Source organism: Magnolia sinica, chromosome 8, assembly GCF_029962835.1.
Source record: "Magnolia sinica isolate HGM2019 chromosome 8, MsV1, whole genome shotgun sequence".
In the NCBI taxonomy this organism is placed as follows: domain Eukaryota; kingdom Viridiplantae; phylum Streptophyta; class Magnoliopsida; order Magnoliales; family Magnoliaceae; genus Magnolia; species Magnolia sinica.
In genome coordinates this window covers 81,357,252-81,377,189 of record NC_080580.1, presented here as the reverse complement: position 1 = coordinate 81,377,189, position 19,938 = coordinate 81,357,252, and the positions used below count along the sequence as shown (strand labels likewise).

Genomic DNA, 19,938 nt, shown 5'->3' with positions numbered 1-19,938 from the left:
AGTTAGCCTTCATCATAATCAGCCTTAGCATTCCACAATCATGATTGACCAGTTACAGTCAAACTTCAAGTAACAGTGTGTTTGTTGCCTTCCACATATTATACATTCCTCGACTTGGTGTAGTTCATCTTTTGAGATATCTTTCCTTTCATCATTAGCTGTAAAAATTTCATATCCAGTTACTGGATGAAACATCACCAGCTGAACATTCAACATTTGTCAATTCTCTCTCTCTGCTCTTTTAGATAATTTTTAGAGTGATCCTCCTTTTGATCAATTGGGCAAAATTATTACTAAAAAAATGCAAGTGACAGTAGGGGCATAATTGTCAATTGCAGATAAAGTTAAAATTACAAGCTAAAGTTAAAATTACAAGCTATGGTAGGAGCAAAAGTTGTCCAGTACAAGAGCAGACGGTAGGATGAATAGCATGGTTTCATCGTTTTCCTTCTGGAGGACAATTATAAATTCTATTTTGCTATAAGAAACAACTTTCCTAATTTTGATGATGCAGCTGATTTGTCAAGACACCTAAATGGTCTGCATTGCAAATACGATATCATTCCCTGATCTGCCTCCATGACTAGCAATCCACAAAGTTGGGACTCTCTGTTTTCTCGCCTCCAACTATTGCTTTTGGTTCACTGTTTTACCTGTGGCCTTTTGCACATGTAACATTTGTTAGGAAGATGTTGCCTCCCTTGGAGATCATCTACAGTGGGGATCTTGTGATTCTTGTCAATGAAAATTGTCCAACAAAGCCACAGCATGAAGCAGAACTAGCTTGCTTCACCCTAGGGCATAAGGAGTGGTCTCATCTCTGGACTTCATTAAAGCTTCAAAGAAGGCCTTAGAAGAAAACACCCAATTTGCAAACTACTTCCAAAAGTGCGCGTCTTTTGTATTCGTTGCAATGGAAGTTTCACTCAAAAGTGATAATGAGCTTAAGAAGCCCTTAATTTCTTCTTCTTTTAAACTTAGGTAGAATAATGTATTCCACACCATCATTCAGGGTTAGGATGGAGGCGGATGAGGTGGTTCATTTAGTAGAGATGTTTTTGGTTGTGTGACTGAATCCCTTATGACTACGTTTGTGGGCTTGCCTTTTTGTGTGGGCAAATCGGCTATTCATCTTTGGGATAGGGTGATAGAAAGATTTGAAAGGATGCTTGCAAGATGGAGAAGTCGACATCTCTCACTAGGTGGTTGTATTACTCTTATAAAAGAAACCTTATCAAACCTCCCTCTCTACTTCATGTCGCTGTTAAAATGTCCGGCATATGTTCTTTCCATATTTGATAAACTTAGGCGGAACTATTTGTGGTAGGGGGGATAAGAAGAAATTTCATCTAGTAAGTTGGGAGGAGGTATGCAAATCATATGAAGAGGGAGGAGCAGGTATTAGGGATCTTAAAGCTATGAACATTGTATAGGTCCTAACCTCGAGGGGGAAATTATAGAGATTTCTCCGATGTCTCATGTTTGGCATTACAAGGCTCTGTTGAAGGTAGCGGCTTTCGGCTGGCTCGTGGGGAGAAACCATGTGTTAACTATTGATAATCTATGCAAGAGGAATATGATTCTTCTGAACGCATGCCTTCTTTGCTTCCAGGATGCAGAATTAGTGAACCATATGTTCCTTCATTGCCTGTTTGCTAAAGAAATGTGGGATCTCGTTTCAACTTTTTTGGGGTGTTTTGGGTACTCCCTGGTTCGATAGACAATTTTCTTCTAGCTTGGCATGGTGGGGGAATTGGGAGATTAGAGAAGATGTTATGGAGGTTGAGCATTTTAGCGGGGTTATGGGCTTTATGGCTTGAAAGGAATGGCCGGTGTTTCATGAACAACAAGGGGAAAGCGATAGACGTTTTTAGGAGGGCTAAATCGTTTGTAATAGAATGGGTCAGGATTGGATAGTTTGTTCCAATTCCCGATGGGTTGGTAGCAATGCTGCTGTCTTTTGTTTTCGTTTATTCCTTTGTATATTTTGGCTTCGGCCTTCTATGAAATTATCATCTTTCAAAAAAAAAAAAAAGCCTTGGGAAATGGCATTGGAGATTTGGGGTGGAAGTAGGGGCACTTTGGAATGTTGTTATTAGAAGCAAATATGGGTCCTTGGATGAGGGATGGTGGACTAGGGGGTCATCAACTTATGGAGCTTTTGCTTTATGGAAATGTATCTCTTCTATCAAGTCAACTTCTTTGGAAGGGGTGGGCTTTTCTTTGGGGAATGGAGAAAGGATTTGGTTTCGGGAAGATGAGTGGATGGGAACATCCACCTTAAAAGCAGAATTTCCTCTCATTCTGCTTGGCCTGAGACTTGTCTGTAGTAGTTGTGAATTGCTTTCTCCCGTATTAGAGGTGAGATTGTTTGGTCTCCTCGCAGGTAGTTCCTTCGCGATGAGGAGATCGATGAGTTCGTAGCCCTTTGATATTGCATCCATCTCTTCGTCCCGATTGGTGTCGACCCAAATAAGTCGATCTGGAGGGTGGATAAGTCAGGATTGTTCTTGGTTAAATCCCTTTATTCCCTTGTGCGTGGAGGCGGGCCCCAAATGGTGCTGAGGCACTCCAAGTTCATTTGACATTATGATGTTCCTCCAAAAATTGCTGCTTTCAGGTGGTTGGTAGGGAAAAAAAAGTCCTCACTATAGAGAATTTTTGGAAGAGATCTATGGTACTCCCCAACATTTGCCTTCCGTGTATGTATAATGAGGAGACTGTGGACCATCTTTTTCTGCATTGCCCTTTTGTGAGATTGATATGGGCAGATATTCTTGGCCGGTTCCAAATTATGTGGTCTTTTTCCGGAAATGGTTGATCTTCTTTGAGTGCTTGGCATGAGGTTATCATCGGGAAAGAGAAGAAAGTGCTTTGGAGGATGTCATTGCTCGCCATTTGGCAGGCTGTTTGGGAAGAACGTAATGCTAGGTGCTTCAGCGATACTTCAAAGGCAGCAGAAGGATCTTCCCGAAGGGCCCAAAGCTTTGGCCATTGAATGGGCCTCTTGTGTTCTAAGCTAAACTCATGTAATTTGGATCTTCTTGGGTTGTAATTGGGTCACCTTCTTGGCACCCCTCCTCCTTCCTTTTTAATAATAGTTTCATCATCTTCTAAAAAAGAAAACAATAAAATGCTACTTTCTAGCTAAGTTACATAAACCATAGCAAGTCGTCCAGATTGATCCAAGTCCTTGTAAATGAATAATGCACATTTACTTTCTAGCTGTTAGCATCGGGTGTTCTTTTGGACATGTGGCCACCATATTGATCCAACAATCAACCGATCTGATTGTGATCCACTGTGGGCTGCATTAACAGCCATTCTGAAAACTTATTTGTATCCCCTGTACCTACCATAAACTTAATACTTTCCAATACTCATTTGTAAATTCCCTTCATAGTCTCCACCTCCACCTTAGCATGCTAGAAAGACTGTTAGTAGCATTATGTTACTACATGGGACCTAAAACTAATGGAATGGATGAAATGTTATCAGTAAAAACAATGAAATATGAATAACTAGTCAAGAATGGCATGCTCGTACTGTTATCCATGTCCTAAATTTTGAGAAATGGGGTGTCCTGATCCTGTTCTTATAACCATTTACCCAAAAGTGCTCTATTTCTTTGTCTTGAATTACTGACACCAGTGTCTACTCCCCTCTTTTGAATTGCAAACCTCCAAGTCTCCAACTACTCCCTAAGATGTACGGCCTTCTCCCTTGCAATTCTTGTTCTTCCCATCCATTTCTGTTTCTTCCTTATATTTCATCTGAGAACCATCTCAAGATGCTAAATCTCATGATTTGCTAAGTTATCAGCCATGGCATATGCTATACGTACATCGATCTTTCAACTGAGGTCCATGGTTTGGAAATCATTAGCCATAACATAGAACTCACACTTGTAAAGTGTGGACAATTCACTAGAGCAGAAGGTGCTGTAGCAACACCAATTGCAAAAGAGGGTAAATTGGTGGAAAGGGTTCAAGAGATTAAGGTGAGGACTTCCTCTCGCAGTGTCTCCATTATGCATGTATCAAGGTAATTTGCTTCCATTGTAGATTCCTTGGAGTAGGAAAGATCACTAGACTTCCCCTTTATATTTGGGTGTGCATACACCATCTTGATGAATCTTTTTGCAGTCACCCTCTTTCTTGCTAATTAGTTCATTTAGTTGCCAATAATAAGAAAGTTCCATGGTTTATCAAGTCTGCAGCCACAAGTTACTTCCCTCCAAATATGTACGAAGAAACTCTGTTTCCATTCTATCTATTTTAGCTGCTTCTCTTTCATTATAAGAATATCTATAAATGAAACACATTTTCTTGCACTGATTTTATTTTATTTTATTTATTTTTTAAAGATTTTTTCTTGCACACTGATGATATTGGGTGTTTTTTAATCTACTCTGCAGAAGCTATATCTTGCTTAAATCAGGCCATGAATCTGTTCTTGGAGATTGGGAGATTAAACATGGCTGCAAGATACTGCAAGGTAAAGTCTTTGCTCTGTTTGCAACTTATAACTTTTTGATCTGAAAATGTGTGGAAATATTTATTTCAGTCTATCATATTGGGTGGTCCTTTACAATCAGTTTCGAGTTCCTCAGTGGTAGATTCACAAGAGTTTCAACACTGGGTCATGGGTTCAAGTATCCATTGTGGTGAAAAACCACTGTGGTGTGAGTGCATGTGTAAAAAAAAAATGAAAAAAAAGTTTTGAGTTCCTCTCTGCATGTCTGCTGGATTCTGAGTGTTTTGATTCAAGTACTTCTTACTGTAATTTAATTGTAACCATATGTTCCTAAAGGACCTAAACCTGTCATGGTAAGGGAATTGATATCACCCACTCGATTGATGTATGCCATTTTTGTTTTGGAATTGAATTAATACAAGGTGGGTATAGTAGCTCCCATATGGTAAATTCTCTGTGACCAATATTTATGCATGATGTGTCCCTCGCTGCAACATTATTTCTTAATATGGAGTTGATAAAGGTTTATTAACAGGCTGATTTGGGTTCTGCATCTTAATGTGTAGGAAATTGGTGAATTATATGAGACTGAACAAGACTTTGAACGGTCGATGGATTACTTTGAACGTGCCGCCGATCTTTTCCAAAGTGAAGAAGTGACTACATCTGCAAACCAGTGCAAGCAGAAGGTTGCACAATTTGCTGCTCAACTGGAACAGTAAGCCCACCCTCTTCTAGCTGCAAATCTCTTCTTTGTAAGGTTACACAACCTGTGTCTGACTACGACACATGGTTACTATAGTGAGGAATTTTTTTTTTCGGGGTGTGCGGCGAGAGATAAACAATGCTTAGATTTCATTGGAAAAAGGAGACAAACATTATCCAGTTGCAATGGATAAGTTTCACCAACATGCAAGGAATTCCAGGATGCTCCTTCCTTGGCCAAACAACTGGCCTAGGAATTGGCTTCAAAGCAATAAGATTGTAAGAAACCAATTGCAAAGACATCGGCCGTTTAATTTCATTTAGAATATATTGCCACTTCCAAGGAATTGGCCTAGATTTTGAGACCCATACCATAGCGCTCGTGGAATCACCCTCAAGGAGTTGATAAGCTGCAGACTGGTTTTCATTGCTTCCAGTTTTCCACTTGGCTAGAGTTGCCAACCTGTAGCAGACCTGGAAAGTCAGGTCAATTAAAACTTTGCCTGTGGATGAAGCACAGTTTTTATCATACTCTTTTTGACAGCTTAGGAATTCATATATGAGTAGGGTTCAAAGATTTGCATTTTGGATGTTGAATTGAACTGAATTGCAACCCAATTCAAACCAGAAAAGATTAATGGTAATCCCCAATGTTTGTGTTATGTGCATGGAAAGTGCTGAATCAGTGATCACCTGTTTATTCATTGCCCATTTGTCCACATGGTTAGGTCTAGACTTCTCAGGATTTTCAGCATTCCGTGGGTGATGCCAGATTCAATGGCGGATTTGTTTATCTCGTGGCATAGGGTGAGTCTTGGGAAATAAGAAAGGGTTGTGTGGAGATTGGTGCTGTTGGCCGGTCATTAGACCCTTTTGGGGGAAAGGAATGGTAGATGTTTCAAAAATACGAGTGATTGAGCAATTGAGGTTTTCAGTGGGGCGAAGATTTAATTGGCAGAATGGGTCTCTTGATTAGATGCTTTAAAGGATTGTAATTTTTTTCTTCGATCGGGTTGTAGTTTTTTGCACCATCTTTATTCTCTTTTTAAAAAGTTCTATTGTTTTTTTTTTTTTTATATTTAAAAAAAAGGGATTTTAGGATAATCTGAACGGCGTGATTGTTGCACCATGGCTTGCCCCTAGTTGTATCAATGAATACAGTCCTAATCGACTACAGGGCATGCCGTGTGCCATTTAAAGCTTTGGACATTAGCAAAACCCTATGTCTGGGCATGCGTGTGGGCAAGGTCTAGGAGTTCCACCAGCATATAACTATTTCACTATTGCAGAGATATCTATGAAATTGGACAGAAGATACCATCTTTTCTCAAACTAGTTCTCAGGAATTTTTAATCAAAGCATTTCTTGTCTCAAGAGGGTAAAAGTCAAAATGATGTGAATATTTTCTACCAACATGGAATCGTCCACCCACACATCCTCTTACCATCTTCAACCTTATGTGTCCTTAAAAAGCGAGCCTGACTTTTTTAGGTCGAGTCTCACAAACTAGCTATATCCTTCCAGATGAAAGACCTGTTAGCTCTATTCGCCACCCCGGGCTGCTATCCCCTCTTCTATTCACCATATTTGGCTGCAATAGCTTTCCTTAATGAAGATGTTCCAAAGGGGGTGCATTGGAGGTGTTTGGAGGTGTTAAGAAGGGATAGGTGGATGTAATGGGATGGGCATCGATCTCAGTTGTATTTGAAGAAGAAGAAGAAGAAGAAGAAGAAGAAGATATAGCCTAAACTTTCCTATGGTTGTGTATGGGATTCCACACACATGGTTTCTTCTGTATAAAATCCTACAGACATGATTTGTCAAGAAGTATAAATAGAAAGGATTTTTTTAATTTGCCATTGACGCAGGGATGGGTGTGATGAGGTCGATCACCGTCTTCCTCAAGGGGATAACTACTCCGAATTCAGGGAGCGTCTCTGGACTCCTCACAGAGATGCCTCGAATCCACAAGGAAATATAGAAACTAGAAGTAATTCTATAAATCAAAATTTCATTAATGGATAATTTTCTAATGTGTATGTGTCCCTGTTACACCATTAATATAGAAAAAAAAGAAATTCGTAATTACCAAAAATAGCAAAATCCTAACTCTAATAAAAATCCTAATTCTAATAAAACTCTTCTAAAACCTAATTTCTAAAAATAAAAATTTCAAATAAACTTTTACTAGAAGAGTCCTATCATGATCACAAGTTATTTTTAAAAAAGAAGAAAAATCTAAAACTCTAAAAATAAAAATATTAAAAATCGGAATTACTAAAAGTAGTAATTTTCCTTAAAAATTCGTTTTTGAGCTGAAAGTGCGCGTTTTCTAATGAAATGGACAGATGCGACCCACTTTGTTGGTCGGTTCACCTTAGATGACCTGTTTTAGTAAAGATTGATAGGTTGTGCGTCTTGTAACAATACTCGGATCAGAAGTTATGATCAATTTACGGTTCATCTTCTTTTCACCCAACCATGCTAGGAATGTATCTGTGACCAAGGTGTTTCGTTGCGGTATCGGTGGGCGTAACGGTGCCCCGTATCGGCCGATACAGGGTGTGTAACGGTGCGAAAAAAATTTTCGGTAAAAAAATTATGGAAAAATATCCATTAAATCCGGACTATTCTAAATATTCCAAATATGCATTCATTTATAATTTGGAATATGTTTATGGTGGTGTAACGGTCCACTTTTTGGTGAGAATGCTATATCGGGTTGTCTGATGGAATTACAAACCTGACAACCTGGAATTAACTGCAAACCTTTTATATTTAGTTTTCTAACTATATAATATCTATATAAATTTACTATAATGAATGTAATACCAAAACATCTAATGAATGTAATATCAAAACATCTTATATTTTGAAGTTTTCCTTTTATTTATAGTGCTAGTGCATTGCATACTTCGTGACTCACATACATTTCATTTCAATATATAGAGTCGAGGGACTTTTGTATCATATTATGTAATTCATATACCTAACAATTTGATATCATTTTCCTCAATAGATCTTTAAAAAAAATTAAAATTAAATTGGGGTAAATAGTGTTGTCAATTCGGGGCTGATTAGGGGACCGTTTGATGCCCTAAACTAGCCTCAAATTAATGCAATCTATTGGCACTTATCCCACTAATGGATTGGTGGACATTTATTGGACAATGAAAAATGAAAAATATCAAATGGTCCTATTTCAAAAGACAAGTGTATGCAAACTAATAGTGAAAATTGTTCAAACAATTTAATTTTGGGATTGTGACATAGCAACAATGGTCCCAAAATTTAATTGGTTAATTTTGAGTTGATATATACCTCATGTATAAATTTTTAGGGCCATGTACGTGGGGTTCACTCGATTATGTATTATATATACATGTCATCCATCCGTTTTGTCAACTCATTTAAGGGTATTGGAAAAAAATGGGTAAATCCAGATCTCAGGTGGGCCACTAGTGGGCCAGGCAGGTCACCTTGATGTATTTGTATATCCATGCCATCAATCCATTTTGCCAACTCATTTTAAGTCATGGTCCAAAAATTCAGGTAGATCTAAATCTTCGATGGACCACTAGTGAGCATGCCTTTAAAAGTGGGGCCCACCTCAATGCATTTGTTGTATATCCATGTGGTCCATCCTTTTTGCCCACTTATTTCAGGGCATGGACTGAAAAATGAGGCTGATCCAAATCTTAGGTGGATCACAAAATAAGATTTAATTCCCACCATTAAAAATTTCTTAACACATTTTATTTTGGGATCAAGCTGTTATTTGTGTTCTCCCTTTATTAAGGTGAAGGTCCATGTTACCTCATCAACAGGTTGGATGGAAAATAAACATTATAATGGGCCCTAAGAAGATTTTAATGGTGGGCATTCAATCCCAATTGCATTATCCAATTGAGATTTTGATCCCTTCATTTCAAGGATCATGCCTTAAAATAACTTGAAAAATTATGGATGGCATGGATTTACTATACATAAATAAAGGTGGGCCCCACCCCACTAATAAAATAGTGCGTGTGCACTATGCAGCGTGCACTGCAGTGTATAAAAAAAGAGAAAACTGCATGGCTGTGAAGCAGCCACGCCAGTTCATTCCTTTTTTCTGGAAAAAGAAAAGGAGAGGGAAATGAAAAGAAAAGAGGGGACCGAAGAGAGAGAGAGAGAGAGAGAGAGAGAGAGAGAGAGAGAGAGAGAAGGGCAGCAACTGCTGCAGCAGCGCTGCAGCCCAATAATAGTAATAAGAAGAAGGGTATTTTTTTTTTTTTTTTTTCATTTTTCTTTAGGGTTATGGCCCGTAATGCTTGTTATGGTACCGCAATGGCTGTTAGGGCCGTAACGGCCATTACGAACCCAAAAAACAGAGGTGCCCCGTTTCGGGGCCGTATCGCGTAACGGTTGATACTGTTACCGTTACGTATCGGCCGGTACGGCCGAAATGTAACCGATTTTGAATACCTTTTTTGTGACATGTTCTACATTAGACCTTTAAAAAAAAAAACTCGTCTCATGATTCTCAGATAACTTCTGACACCGATGTTTATTAGGCTCTTGAGCTGACACAATACATGTACTCATGCTCTCTTTGACTTGGCTAGCATGGATTAGTTCCTTCGCTGGTCCCTGTAAGATCTCACATTCTTTATGATAATGTGGGCAATTAGGTAAACTTGTCCCTGTGACAAGATCAATGTGGTTTTGTATATCTCGTATGAGAGGTAATTTATTAGGGAGTTCATCTAGCATAATTGCTTTAAACTCCTGCAACACTGGTTTCAAATCCTCTGGGATGTTTATAGGCTCCTTATATTCTTCCTTTTCAACTAATGCATATATATATATCTCTTGTTTCCTCAGATTGTTTAACAAAAGCCTGTTTTGTTATGAAAGACTGTCTATCCACTTTAGAAGTCTTGGGCTGATTCTCCGTTCCTATAGGGGCCACATGGTTTTTAGGCTGTCCTTGATGAAAATATACACATTATCTCGCCCTTTATGAGTGGCGTCACGGTTGGATTGACATGGTCGACCGAGTAGTATGTGATATGCTTCCATGTCAACTATGTCGCATACTACATCTTTATGATGTCTGCCAATTGAAAAGGATATGGTGCACTGTTTAGTTACCTTTATTTTGCTCACTTTTTTAACGATTGTATATGGGGAGGGATGACGCTCCGTTTTCAATTGTAATTTTTCTACCATTACCCTAGAGATGTTCTCGCTGCTCCTACTGTCGATGATAACATCGCAGACTTCGATTCACCATACGCCTAGTTCGGAAGATGTTATGTCGTTGTGGGCGTACCTCTTTCCGTGGCGCATACAATAGTCGCCTCACGACGAGTGACTCGCATGATCCTGTTGAACCCGACTTGTCTCATCCGCCTTGTCATCTATGGTATGCTCTGGTTCCTCGGTGTCTGGATCTTCTTCGGCATTTTCAGCACTACCATCATTAGTGGCGAGGTTTGCTACCTATCGTTGGGGACAAGTATTTGATTTGGTGACCCGGTGGCCGCAACAAAAGCAATTGTCGGGTCTTGGCCGAGCATAGGGGTTCGGGTTCCTGCTCGGACCAGCAACAGTCGATACGCCTCTTTGGGGCCTAGCTTGCCCGCTTCCCTGATCTCGGTTCATGGGTGTAGGAGGTTGAGTGCGTGCTCCTACGGGCTCCTTCCCTATGGGCTGTGGAGCTCCTTGGTGCGGACTTGCCGTGACGACCTTGGCGGTAGGATAGATCCGTGTGTTGGGACGTTCAAGCTGTGTTTCTGCTCGGGTAGCTAACTTGATTGCATCATTCATCCTCCAAACAGACTGCATCTGGACCTGATCCTGGATCGCCATACGTAATCCGCCGTTGAATCAGATGACTTGTTGCGATTCAGTCTCGACTAAATCGTTACGTGCCGCCAAGTGGTAGAATTCTTCTGCGTAATCTCTTACCGACCAACTACCTTATCGACAATTCTTATATTGTTGGAATAATACCTGATCGTAGTTGCTAGGGAGGAATTGGGCGCGTAGTAGTTGCTTCATCCACTGCCATGTGCGGATTGGTGCTTTCGTTTGGTTGGTTCGTGCGAGTTGCAGTTCCTCCCATCAAGCTGAAGCTCCGCCCTTCAACTTGTAGGCCACAAGCTTGACCTTTTTTGCTTCTGGGATGTCCACATAGTCGAAGAATCGCTCAACTTCAGAAAGTCAATTGGGAAAATCCTCAATGTGTAGTTGGCCATTGAAGCTAGGAATATCGACCCTTATCTTGAACTCTCGATCTGTGTGATCTACTCGATCGCCGCCTTGTTTGGGATATTGGAGGACCATGTCATCGACCTCCTCGTCGTTGGATCACCCTTCCTTAGGAATGATCCTTTGGTGCACTGCCGGCACTATCTTGTGATCAGGATGATTACGAGTTCCAGCAATTGCTGGTGGCGGATTACCACTAGGAACACGGAGTTGCCCTATGGCCTTCGTCATGCGATCGATGGAAGCCTAGAGCCCTTACATGGCTTGTCGATTCTCTTGCTATGCTGCTTCTATTCTTTCCAAAAGATAACGATCCCTGGATCACCGTCCGCAGGATTTTGGCCCATACCTTCGTTGTTTGCCATTGGCCCGAGGGGAGTCCTTGCTCTGATACCAAACTGATGCAGGGATGGACGTGATGAGGTCGATCATCGTCTTCCTCAAGGGGATAACTACTCTGAATCCACAGAGCTTCTCTGGACTCCTCACAGAGATGCCTCGAATCCACGAAGAAAGAAACTAGAAGTAATTCTAGAAATCAAAATTTCATTAATGGATAATTTTCTAATGTGTCCCTGTTACACCATTAATATAGAAAAAAATAAAATTCGTAATTACCAAAAATAGCAAAATCCTAACTCTAATAAAAATCCTAATTCTAAAAAAACTCTTCTAAAACCTAATTTCTAAAAATAAAAATTCCAAATAAACTTTTACTAGAAGAGTCCTATTGATGCGGGACATGAAATTCAGATATGATGTAGATATGATGTGCATGATTTCAGATTTAAGATCAAATAATTCATAAACAATTACACAAATTCTACATCTCACACAAAAGTCCAAATATTCAATTAAGGGGAATCTATGTGGGTCCAAGCCTACACACGTTAGGGCTGGATCAATAAAAATTATGAACCAAATAATACTCAAAGGGAAATAGAAATCATCTACACAGGCATGATAATCAATCCCTAATCCAAAGAATTCATCAATTTCAAATCAAGGAACCTTAGGGGGAGAAAAGAGATATAAATTGGGGATTTAGGTCAATATAGGGTTAATGTTTATAAAATTAGGGATGAAAAGAGGAAAACAAGAGAAAAACCTGATCCAGAAATAGCTCCCGTGTGCAGACGGTGCCCTGGGGCTGACGCCTGTGCGCAGATGGGCTGGCCGCACGTGCGATGAAGGCCCGACTTCCCAAATCGACTTCTTGGCCCTAGTTGGCCAGGCTGGGGCTGTAAAACCTTTAAATTTCACATCAATATGGGCGTGGTGATCCGTCGAAGTTTCAGCCCTCTTGCAGGGATAGATTTTAAAAACTGGCCGTGGAGGGATGAACAACTACAAAACAAATGGATTGGGCGTGAAGATGGTTGTGGGAAGGATGAAATAAGATGGAGGGGTGGATGGTAGAAGATGAGAGCGAATCGAGATGTGGCTTCGCACTACGGTAGTTAGCCCTTCGAAGAAGGGAGGACTTTGCGCCTAATTAGGTTTTTGTAACTTAGAAAGGAGCAGGAAAACGTAGCAATTTTTATTAATCTTCATTGAATGGAAAAAGGCTACAAGGGGTGTCTATTTATAAGAAAACCCTATACCTCAAAACTCACGTCATGTGCGTAACCTATTACTTGGTGATGAAGTCAACCAAAATAAAAACTAATTAATAAATCTAAAGCGTCCATGATGTTCTAAATAACATTAATAAGCAAAACCTAAAATATGAAATCCCGTTGGTGCTTTGGTTCGATGAGTTCTTCATCGTTGTGGCGGCATATCTTCATCGTTGGTTGGGTGCCAGGTTCACCTGGACCAATGGCCGGGCATCCCCTATCCAGTCTCGCTTAGATAGATTTCTTGTTTCGCCTGAATGGGTCGAGGCTTTCTCGTTCGTTTAGCAAGCAGCTTTGCCAAGAACCACATCCGACCACTGTCCGATACTTCTTTCGGTGGATGAGGAAGACTGGGGTCCTAAACCCTTTAGATTCAATTCTGCTTGGCTCCAATCTGACAATCTTAGGCAGAAGATCATCGAGTGGTGGTCTGGCTTTCAGGTGGACGGGTTCGCCGGTCACAAAATTCTGTGTAAACTCAGATTTCTCAAAGCTAAAATTAAGGAGTGGCGTCAGGAGGAGGTTAAGAGAAGGGAGGTTGATACCGACAATCTGTTGTTGGAACTCTAGCAAATCGACTCGGCAACTGAAGCCACTCCAATTTTGACCGAGTCTCTGTCCAGACGAATAACTATCATCCAGATTTTGCCTAATAGAGCTATCGAAGAAGAAGCTTCATGGAAAATTAAATCCAGAGCGAAATGGATTGCAGAGGGCGATAAGAATATGAAATATTTCTACAACCTGGCCAACCCGCACGCTCGTTCCAAGGCCATCCTCAGCATCTTTGACAAGGGGAGCAGAATTGAGGACAAAAACGAGATCGCAACGCTAGCCATCGCTCACTTCTCTGATCTCCTCTTGGCTGAGAACTGGGTGAGACCTCGCTTGGAAAACATCTCCTTCCCTTCTCTGGAGACGGTCGACGCTGAGATGCCGGAAGCTCAGTTCACTAAGAAGGAGATCAAAGCGGCAGTCGATGCCCTGGGAGGGGATAAATCGCCAGGTCATGACAGCTTTCCGATGGCCTTCTTTCAGACTTTCTGGGAGGTCGTCCGCATTGATCTCATCCTTTTCATTCAGGAATTTCATGACCGTGGCAGATTATCGAAGGGGCTAGGAGCGTCGTTCATCTTTCTTATTCCTAAGGTGGCAGGGGCCACTTCTCCGAATTCCATCCCATTTGCCTGATAGGGGGCCCCTACAAAATTTTAGCCAAAGTCCTAGCTACTCGCCTTTCGAAGGTCATCGGCAATATCATATCACCTAATCAAAATGCTTTTTTAAAGGGGAGACAGATAACGGATGGTGCGCTAATAGCAAACGAGGTCCTCCACTCTTGCCATAGATCTAAATCTAAAGGCATTTTCTGCAAATTGGATATAGCCAAGGCATACGACCACGTCGAATGGGATTTTCTCCTCTATATGCTTCGCCGGATGGGCTTTGGGGTTAAGTGGAGAACGTGGATAGCTGCCTGCATCGGCTCGGCCCACTTCTCAGTTATATCCTCAATGGCTCCCCAAAAGGTTTTTTCAAAAGTTCAAGAGGCCTGCTTCAGGGCGACCCCCTTTCTCCTTTCCTTTTTCTGATAGTGGCAGAAGCATTGTCTTCTATGATAATCAGAGGGCAAGATTAGGGTCTTCTTCGCGGAATTGCGCTGCTTGGTCTTCCCAACCCGCTCACTCATATCTAATTTGCGGATGACACTCATCTTTTCGGAAGACTTCGGAGGCTCTTATACATAACCCCCTAATTACTCTTCACTACTTTGAAGCGGTTTCCGAGCTTAGGATCAATATGTCCAAAACGAAGATCTTGGGTGTTAATGTCCTCTCCTCCTCTCTTCAGATCTATGCTGACATTCTTGGTTGTCAGGTTGCTGCATTCCCAACCTCCTTCGTTGGTCTTCCTCTCTCTGTGGGGCGGCCGCCGATAACCATGTGGGACAAGATTACCAGCAAGTTTCACAAGCTCCTCGCTACCTGGACATGTTGCTACTTATCTATGGAAGGTCGCCTTACGCTCATCAAAGCGGCTCCGTCTAGCCTCCCCCTATATTTCATGTCTCTCTTCAAATGTCCTAGCCAGGTGCTTAAGGCTATTGATAAAGCCAGAAGAGATTTTCTGTGGTGCGGCATCGAAAATAAGAGGAAGTTCCACCTGCTGGACTGGAACGACGTCTGTAAGGGCTTCAAGGAAGGAGGGGCTAATGTAAAAAACCTGAAAATGATGAACTCTGCGCTGCTTGGGAAGTGGGTTTGGAGATTCGCTATAAAGAGGGCGGCTCTGTGGGCTAGGATAATTAGAGGAAAGTATGGCTCTTCTCAGGGTGATTGGTGGCCTAAAGAAGCCCCCCTTTATAAAGTCTCCCATTTTTGGAAAGGGGTTCTTAAGCAAAAAAATGCTGTCATTCAACACACTTCGTTCGAGCTGGGCGATGGCGCTTCTATTCGATTTTGGGAAGATCTATGGCTTGGAGATTAGCCCTTCAAAGTCCAATATTCTCAAATCTACCGACTGTCTCCTATGAATGACTCCCCTATCATCAACTACTACAATGCTTTCGATGGTCGCATTGTTTGGGACATCAGAACTTTCAGAAATCTGAACGATTGTGAGACTTTGGAGTACGAAGCTCTTCTGGATTGCCTCCTGCGATCGGTTCCCCTTTCTAATGAGCAAGATGGTCCCATTTGGAGGCTGGAGAAGTCGGGCAAATTCTTCGTGAAATCGCTATACATTGCCTCCTATTCTGAGAATCCCCATGTTCAAGTCGCGGCTCCATTCATATGGAAGTTTCAGGTCCCATCTAAGTTTATCTGTTTCGCTTGGTTAGCTAGCCGCAATAGAATACTCACAGTGGATAATCTCGTTAAGAGAGGTTTGCAGATAGTTAATATGTCTCTGCTGCATGAGCGATGCTGAATCGGTCGATCATTTGCTCGTCCACTACCCTTTCATGTCTAAAATTTAGGCCGACTTCTGTCAGCATTTTTCGGTTACTTGGTGATCTCCTCCGTTAGTGGGCAGTTTGCTATCCAGTTGGAAAGGGCAAAAAGTAGGGAAGGTCAAAACGATAATTTGGCGTATGGCCATCATCGCCATTTGGTGGACTGTTTGGGAGGAAAGAAACAATCGCTGCTTCAACAATGTCTCCCCTTCCGCCTTCGTGGTTGGAACTAAGGCTAAAAAGTTGGTGATTGAATGGGCTTCTAATGCAAACTTTTTTAGGTCTTTTGATTTATCTTTTCTAGGTTGTTAGGGGCGGCTTGCCATCTCGGTAGCTTTGCTTTTTTCCCGTTTTTTGTCGTTCTCTGTTTTTTTCCTCCTGCTGTAGTTCCCTTTCTCCTTTTAATGAAGTTGCTTTTAAAAATAAAAAATAAAATAACAAATTGATCCGACTAGTGGGCCACAATCATGAGATCCCATGGTGGGCTTTTCTTGACTGTCGGGCTCACTCTTTTGAATCAAAACTTCGTCTCCTAACTAGGAGGCTTTCTCTGGACGTTGTCATCGATCGAGATCGACTGTGGGGTCCTTCTGGCGTACGTGCGTAAGGGGCGGCGTGCATGCGCGTGATGTCTAGTCCCCATTAATTTTCCCTGGCTGCGAAGATTTCGTCACCAGCAAAATAAAACTCCTGAACCGCTCCAGGATGTCAGGATCAAGTCTTTGAAGCTCCTCCTCAGTGAGCCATGTACTGTCTGAAGCTGGGCGTGACTTCCATTTAACCGGGTACTTGTGAAACCCGCAATCCGACGTTGAAACTATCTGATGGTCCAGGATATCCTCTATTTCCTCTCTGGGTGTGTAAAGGTTAGGTATGGAAGGCAGAGGCTCGGAAGAAAGGTCAGGAAGAGTAGGTATGGGAGGTAGAGGTTGAGAAAATGGATCGGGACGGGTAGGTATGGGAGGTAGAGGCTGAGAAAATGGGTCGGGACGGGTATGTATGGGACATAGATACTGGGAACATGGGTCGGGAAGGATAGGTATGAGAGGTAGGGGTTGAGAAAATGGGTCAGAAGGGGGCCATGGATCAAGGGATAAATCTGAGGAATCAGGATGGGTGGGCGAAGGGTCGGACAAAGTATCAGTGGTCCCCTGAAAAATAAGTAGATCTCCACATCGAACGTAAAACTAATTCCCATGGAAGGTGAAATATCTACCTCATACACATTGAGACCGTTTCGTTTTATAATTTTGAAGGGTCCAGCGCTAATTGCGTGTAACTTACGAACGGCCCCTGGAGGGTACCGCTCGGGCTTGATGCGAACCGTCATAGAGTCCCCAATATTGAATTCTTTGAAACGTTTATGCTGGTTTGTAGAAAATTTATAATGTTCATTACTAATAGTGATCTTCTACCTGATTTCTTGATGCCATGAATAAATGTGAAACGCAAAAGACTCTGCAGGCTTTGACGCCCTATGGGACAGTGACATAGGGACAAGTTCAATAGGTTTTTCAGGTTTATAAACAGTAACGACTTCATAAGGACTGAGACCTGTGGACCTATCGATAGAATTATTAAACGTAAACTCGGCTGTAGGTATTACGGTGTCCCATGTTCTGGTGTGCTATATATCCCTCCTAGGGAGAGACTCATCTAGTAGATCATTAGGAAAAATATCACGTAACTCATCCATTACGGTAATGGCCTCAATGGGTAACTCTACACTAGCCTCTGGTGCACTCTCTTCAGTCACAAGGCCGCACATGTTGTACCCCTCAAAATAGTGGTCTTGATGTCTCTCATGGGGTGGGTGCATGAGAGCATGTCCATAATTGATTCCTTGACCAACTCCATTCATTGGTCTATCCTCCAGGCCACCTGCCTGAGATTGGACATCTATCCCAATGGTGGGGTTTATCCTGGCGATGGTCTTTAGTCGGGTAATGCGCACATCAAGCTGTTCAAAGCATTGGTCCATTTCCAAGCGCTTATCCAAAGACTCGATCTGCTGGGACAGCTTGTTTAGTGACTCTAGCAGTTGTTCCATGTTTAGTGTAGGGTGCAAACCGAAATTTAGCAATATAGTTGTCAAAATATAAGAAAGTTTTATTTTTTATTTTTTTATTTAAAGAAATAACCTAGTTTCTAAAAACGAAAAAGGATAGTTTCTGAAAACAAATTAGGAAAGTTTCTTAAAAAACAACCTATTTTCTAAAAACAAAAAAAAAGGAAAGTTTCTAAAAACAAATTAGGAAAGTTTCTTAAAAAAAAAAAAAAAATTAGGAAAATTTCTAAAAAAAACAAATTAGGAAAGTTTCTAAAAAAGCAACCTAGTTTCTAAAAATGAAAAAAAGGAAAGTTTCTAAAAACAAATTAGGAAAGTTTCTAAAAAAACAAATTAGGAAAGTTTCTATAAAAAGAAAAGAAAAGAAAAGTTTCTTAAAAAAGAAAAATGAAAGTTTCTAAGAATAGAAAGTAAGTTTCTAAAAAGAAAAAGGAAAGGAAATTAATTTTTAAAAATAGATTAAGAAAGTTTCTAAAAATTTAGTTTCTAAAAACAGAAAAGGAAAGTTTCTAAACCTAGAAATAGAATGCTTAGTTAATTTCTAAAATAATTCAAATAAGGGGATGACAAAAAATTTCAGCATCTTATGTCAGGGTTTGTGGACTTCTAAACAGCCATATATGATGAGAATTGATGCTTAATGGACATAAACAACTAAACCCTAGACACGTAATGCATTCTCCTATAAGAAACCTAAGCTCTGATACTAAATTTGATTCAGGACATGAAAAATTAAATATGATATGCAAGATCTCAGGCTTTAGATCATACTAATTCAAAACAATCTATATTAATTCCACATCCCACACAAAAGCTCAAACATTTAATTAAGGGGAATCTGCACGGGTCCAAGCCTACACACGTTAGGGCTGGATCAATAAAAATTATGAACCTAAACAATACTCAAAGGGAAATAGAAATCATCCACACATGCATGACAATCAATCCCTAATCCAAGGAATTCACCAATTTCAAATCAAGGAATCTTAGGGTGAGAAAAGAGATAGAAATTGGGGATTTAGGTCAATCTAGGGTTAGGGTTTATAAAATTAGGGATGAAAAGAGGAAAACAAGAAAAAAATCTGACCCAGAAATAGCTCCTACGTGCAGATGGTGCCCCGAGGCTGACGCTCGTGCACAGATGTGCTGGCCGCACTTGTGATGAAGGCCCGCCTTCCCAAATCGGCTTCTTGGCCCTGGTCGGCCAGGCTGAGGTTGCAAAACCTCCAAATTTCACGTCGATCTGGGCTGTGGTCTGGGTGTGGTGCTTCGTCGAAGTTTCAGCCCTCCTATAGGTCCATATTCTGAAAACTGGTTGTGAAGAGATGAACAGCTACAAAACAAATGGACTGGGCGCGAAGATGGTTGTAGGAAGGATAAAATAAGATGGAGGGGCGGATGGTAGAAGATGAGAGCGAATCGGGATAGATGTGGCTTCGCACCACGGTAGTTAGCCCTTCGAAGAAGGGAGGGCTTCGCTCCCAATTAGGTTTTCATAACTCAAAAAGGAGCAGGAAAACACAACAATTTTTATTAATCTTCATTGAATGAAAAAAAGCTACAAGGGGTGCCTATTTATAAGAAACCCCTATACCCCAAAACTTGCGCCATGTGCACAACTTATTACTTGGCGATGAAGTAAACCAAAATAAAAACTAATCAAATAAATCTAAAGCGTTTATGATGTTCTAAATAACATTAATAAGCGAAACCTAAAATATGAAATCAATCCGACTAGTGGGCCACGATCATGAGTTCCCATGGTGGGTTTTTCTGGACTGTCGGGCCCACTCTTTTGAATCAAAACTTCGTTTCCTAACTGAGAGGCCCTCCCTGGACGTTGTCATCGATCCAGATTG

General features: G+C 41.1%; 1 protein-coding gene across 1 annotated transcript in view; it reads left to right on the top strand.

The window, feature by feature from the left end:
* LOC131253513 (alpha-soluble NSF attachment protein) overlaps positions 1 to 19,938 on the top strand; it is a 32,240-nt gene that overhangs the window by 3,841 nt on the left and 8,461 nt on the right. The window contains exons 4-5 of the mRNA XM_058254537.1: positions 4,418 to 4,497; positions 5,043 to 5,194. Of these exons, the coding sequence (XP_058110520.1) occupies positions 4,418 to 4,497; positions 5,043 to 5,194 (232 nt within the window). The remainder of the gene's footprint in view (positions 1 to 4,417; positions 4,498 to 5,042; positions 5,195 to 19,938) is intronic.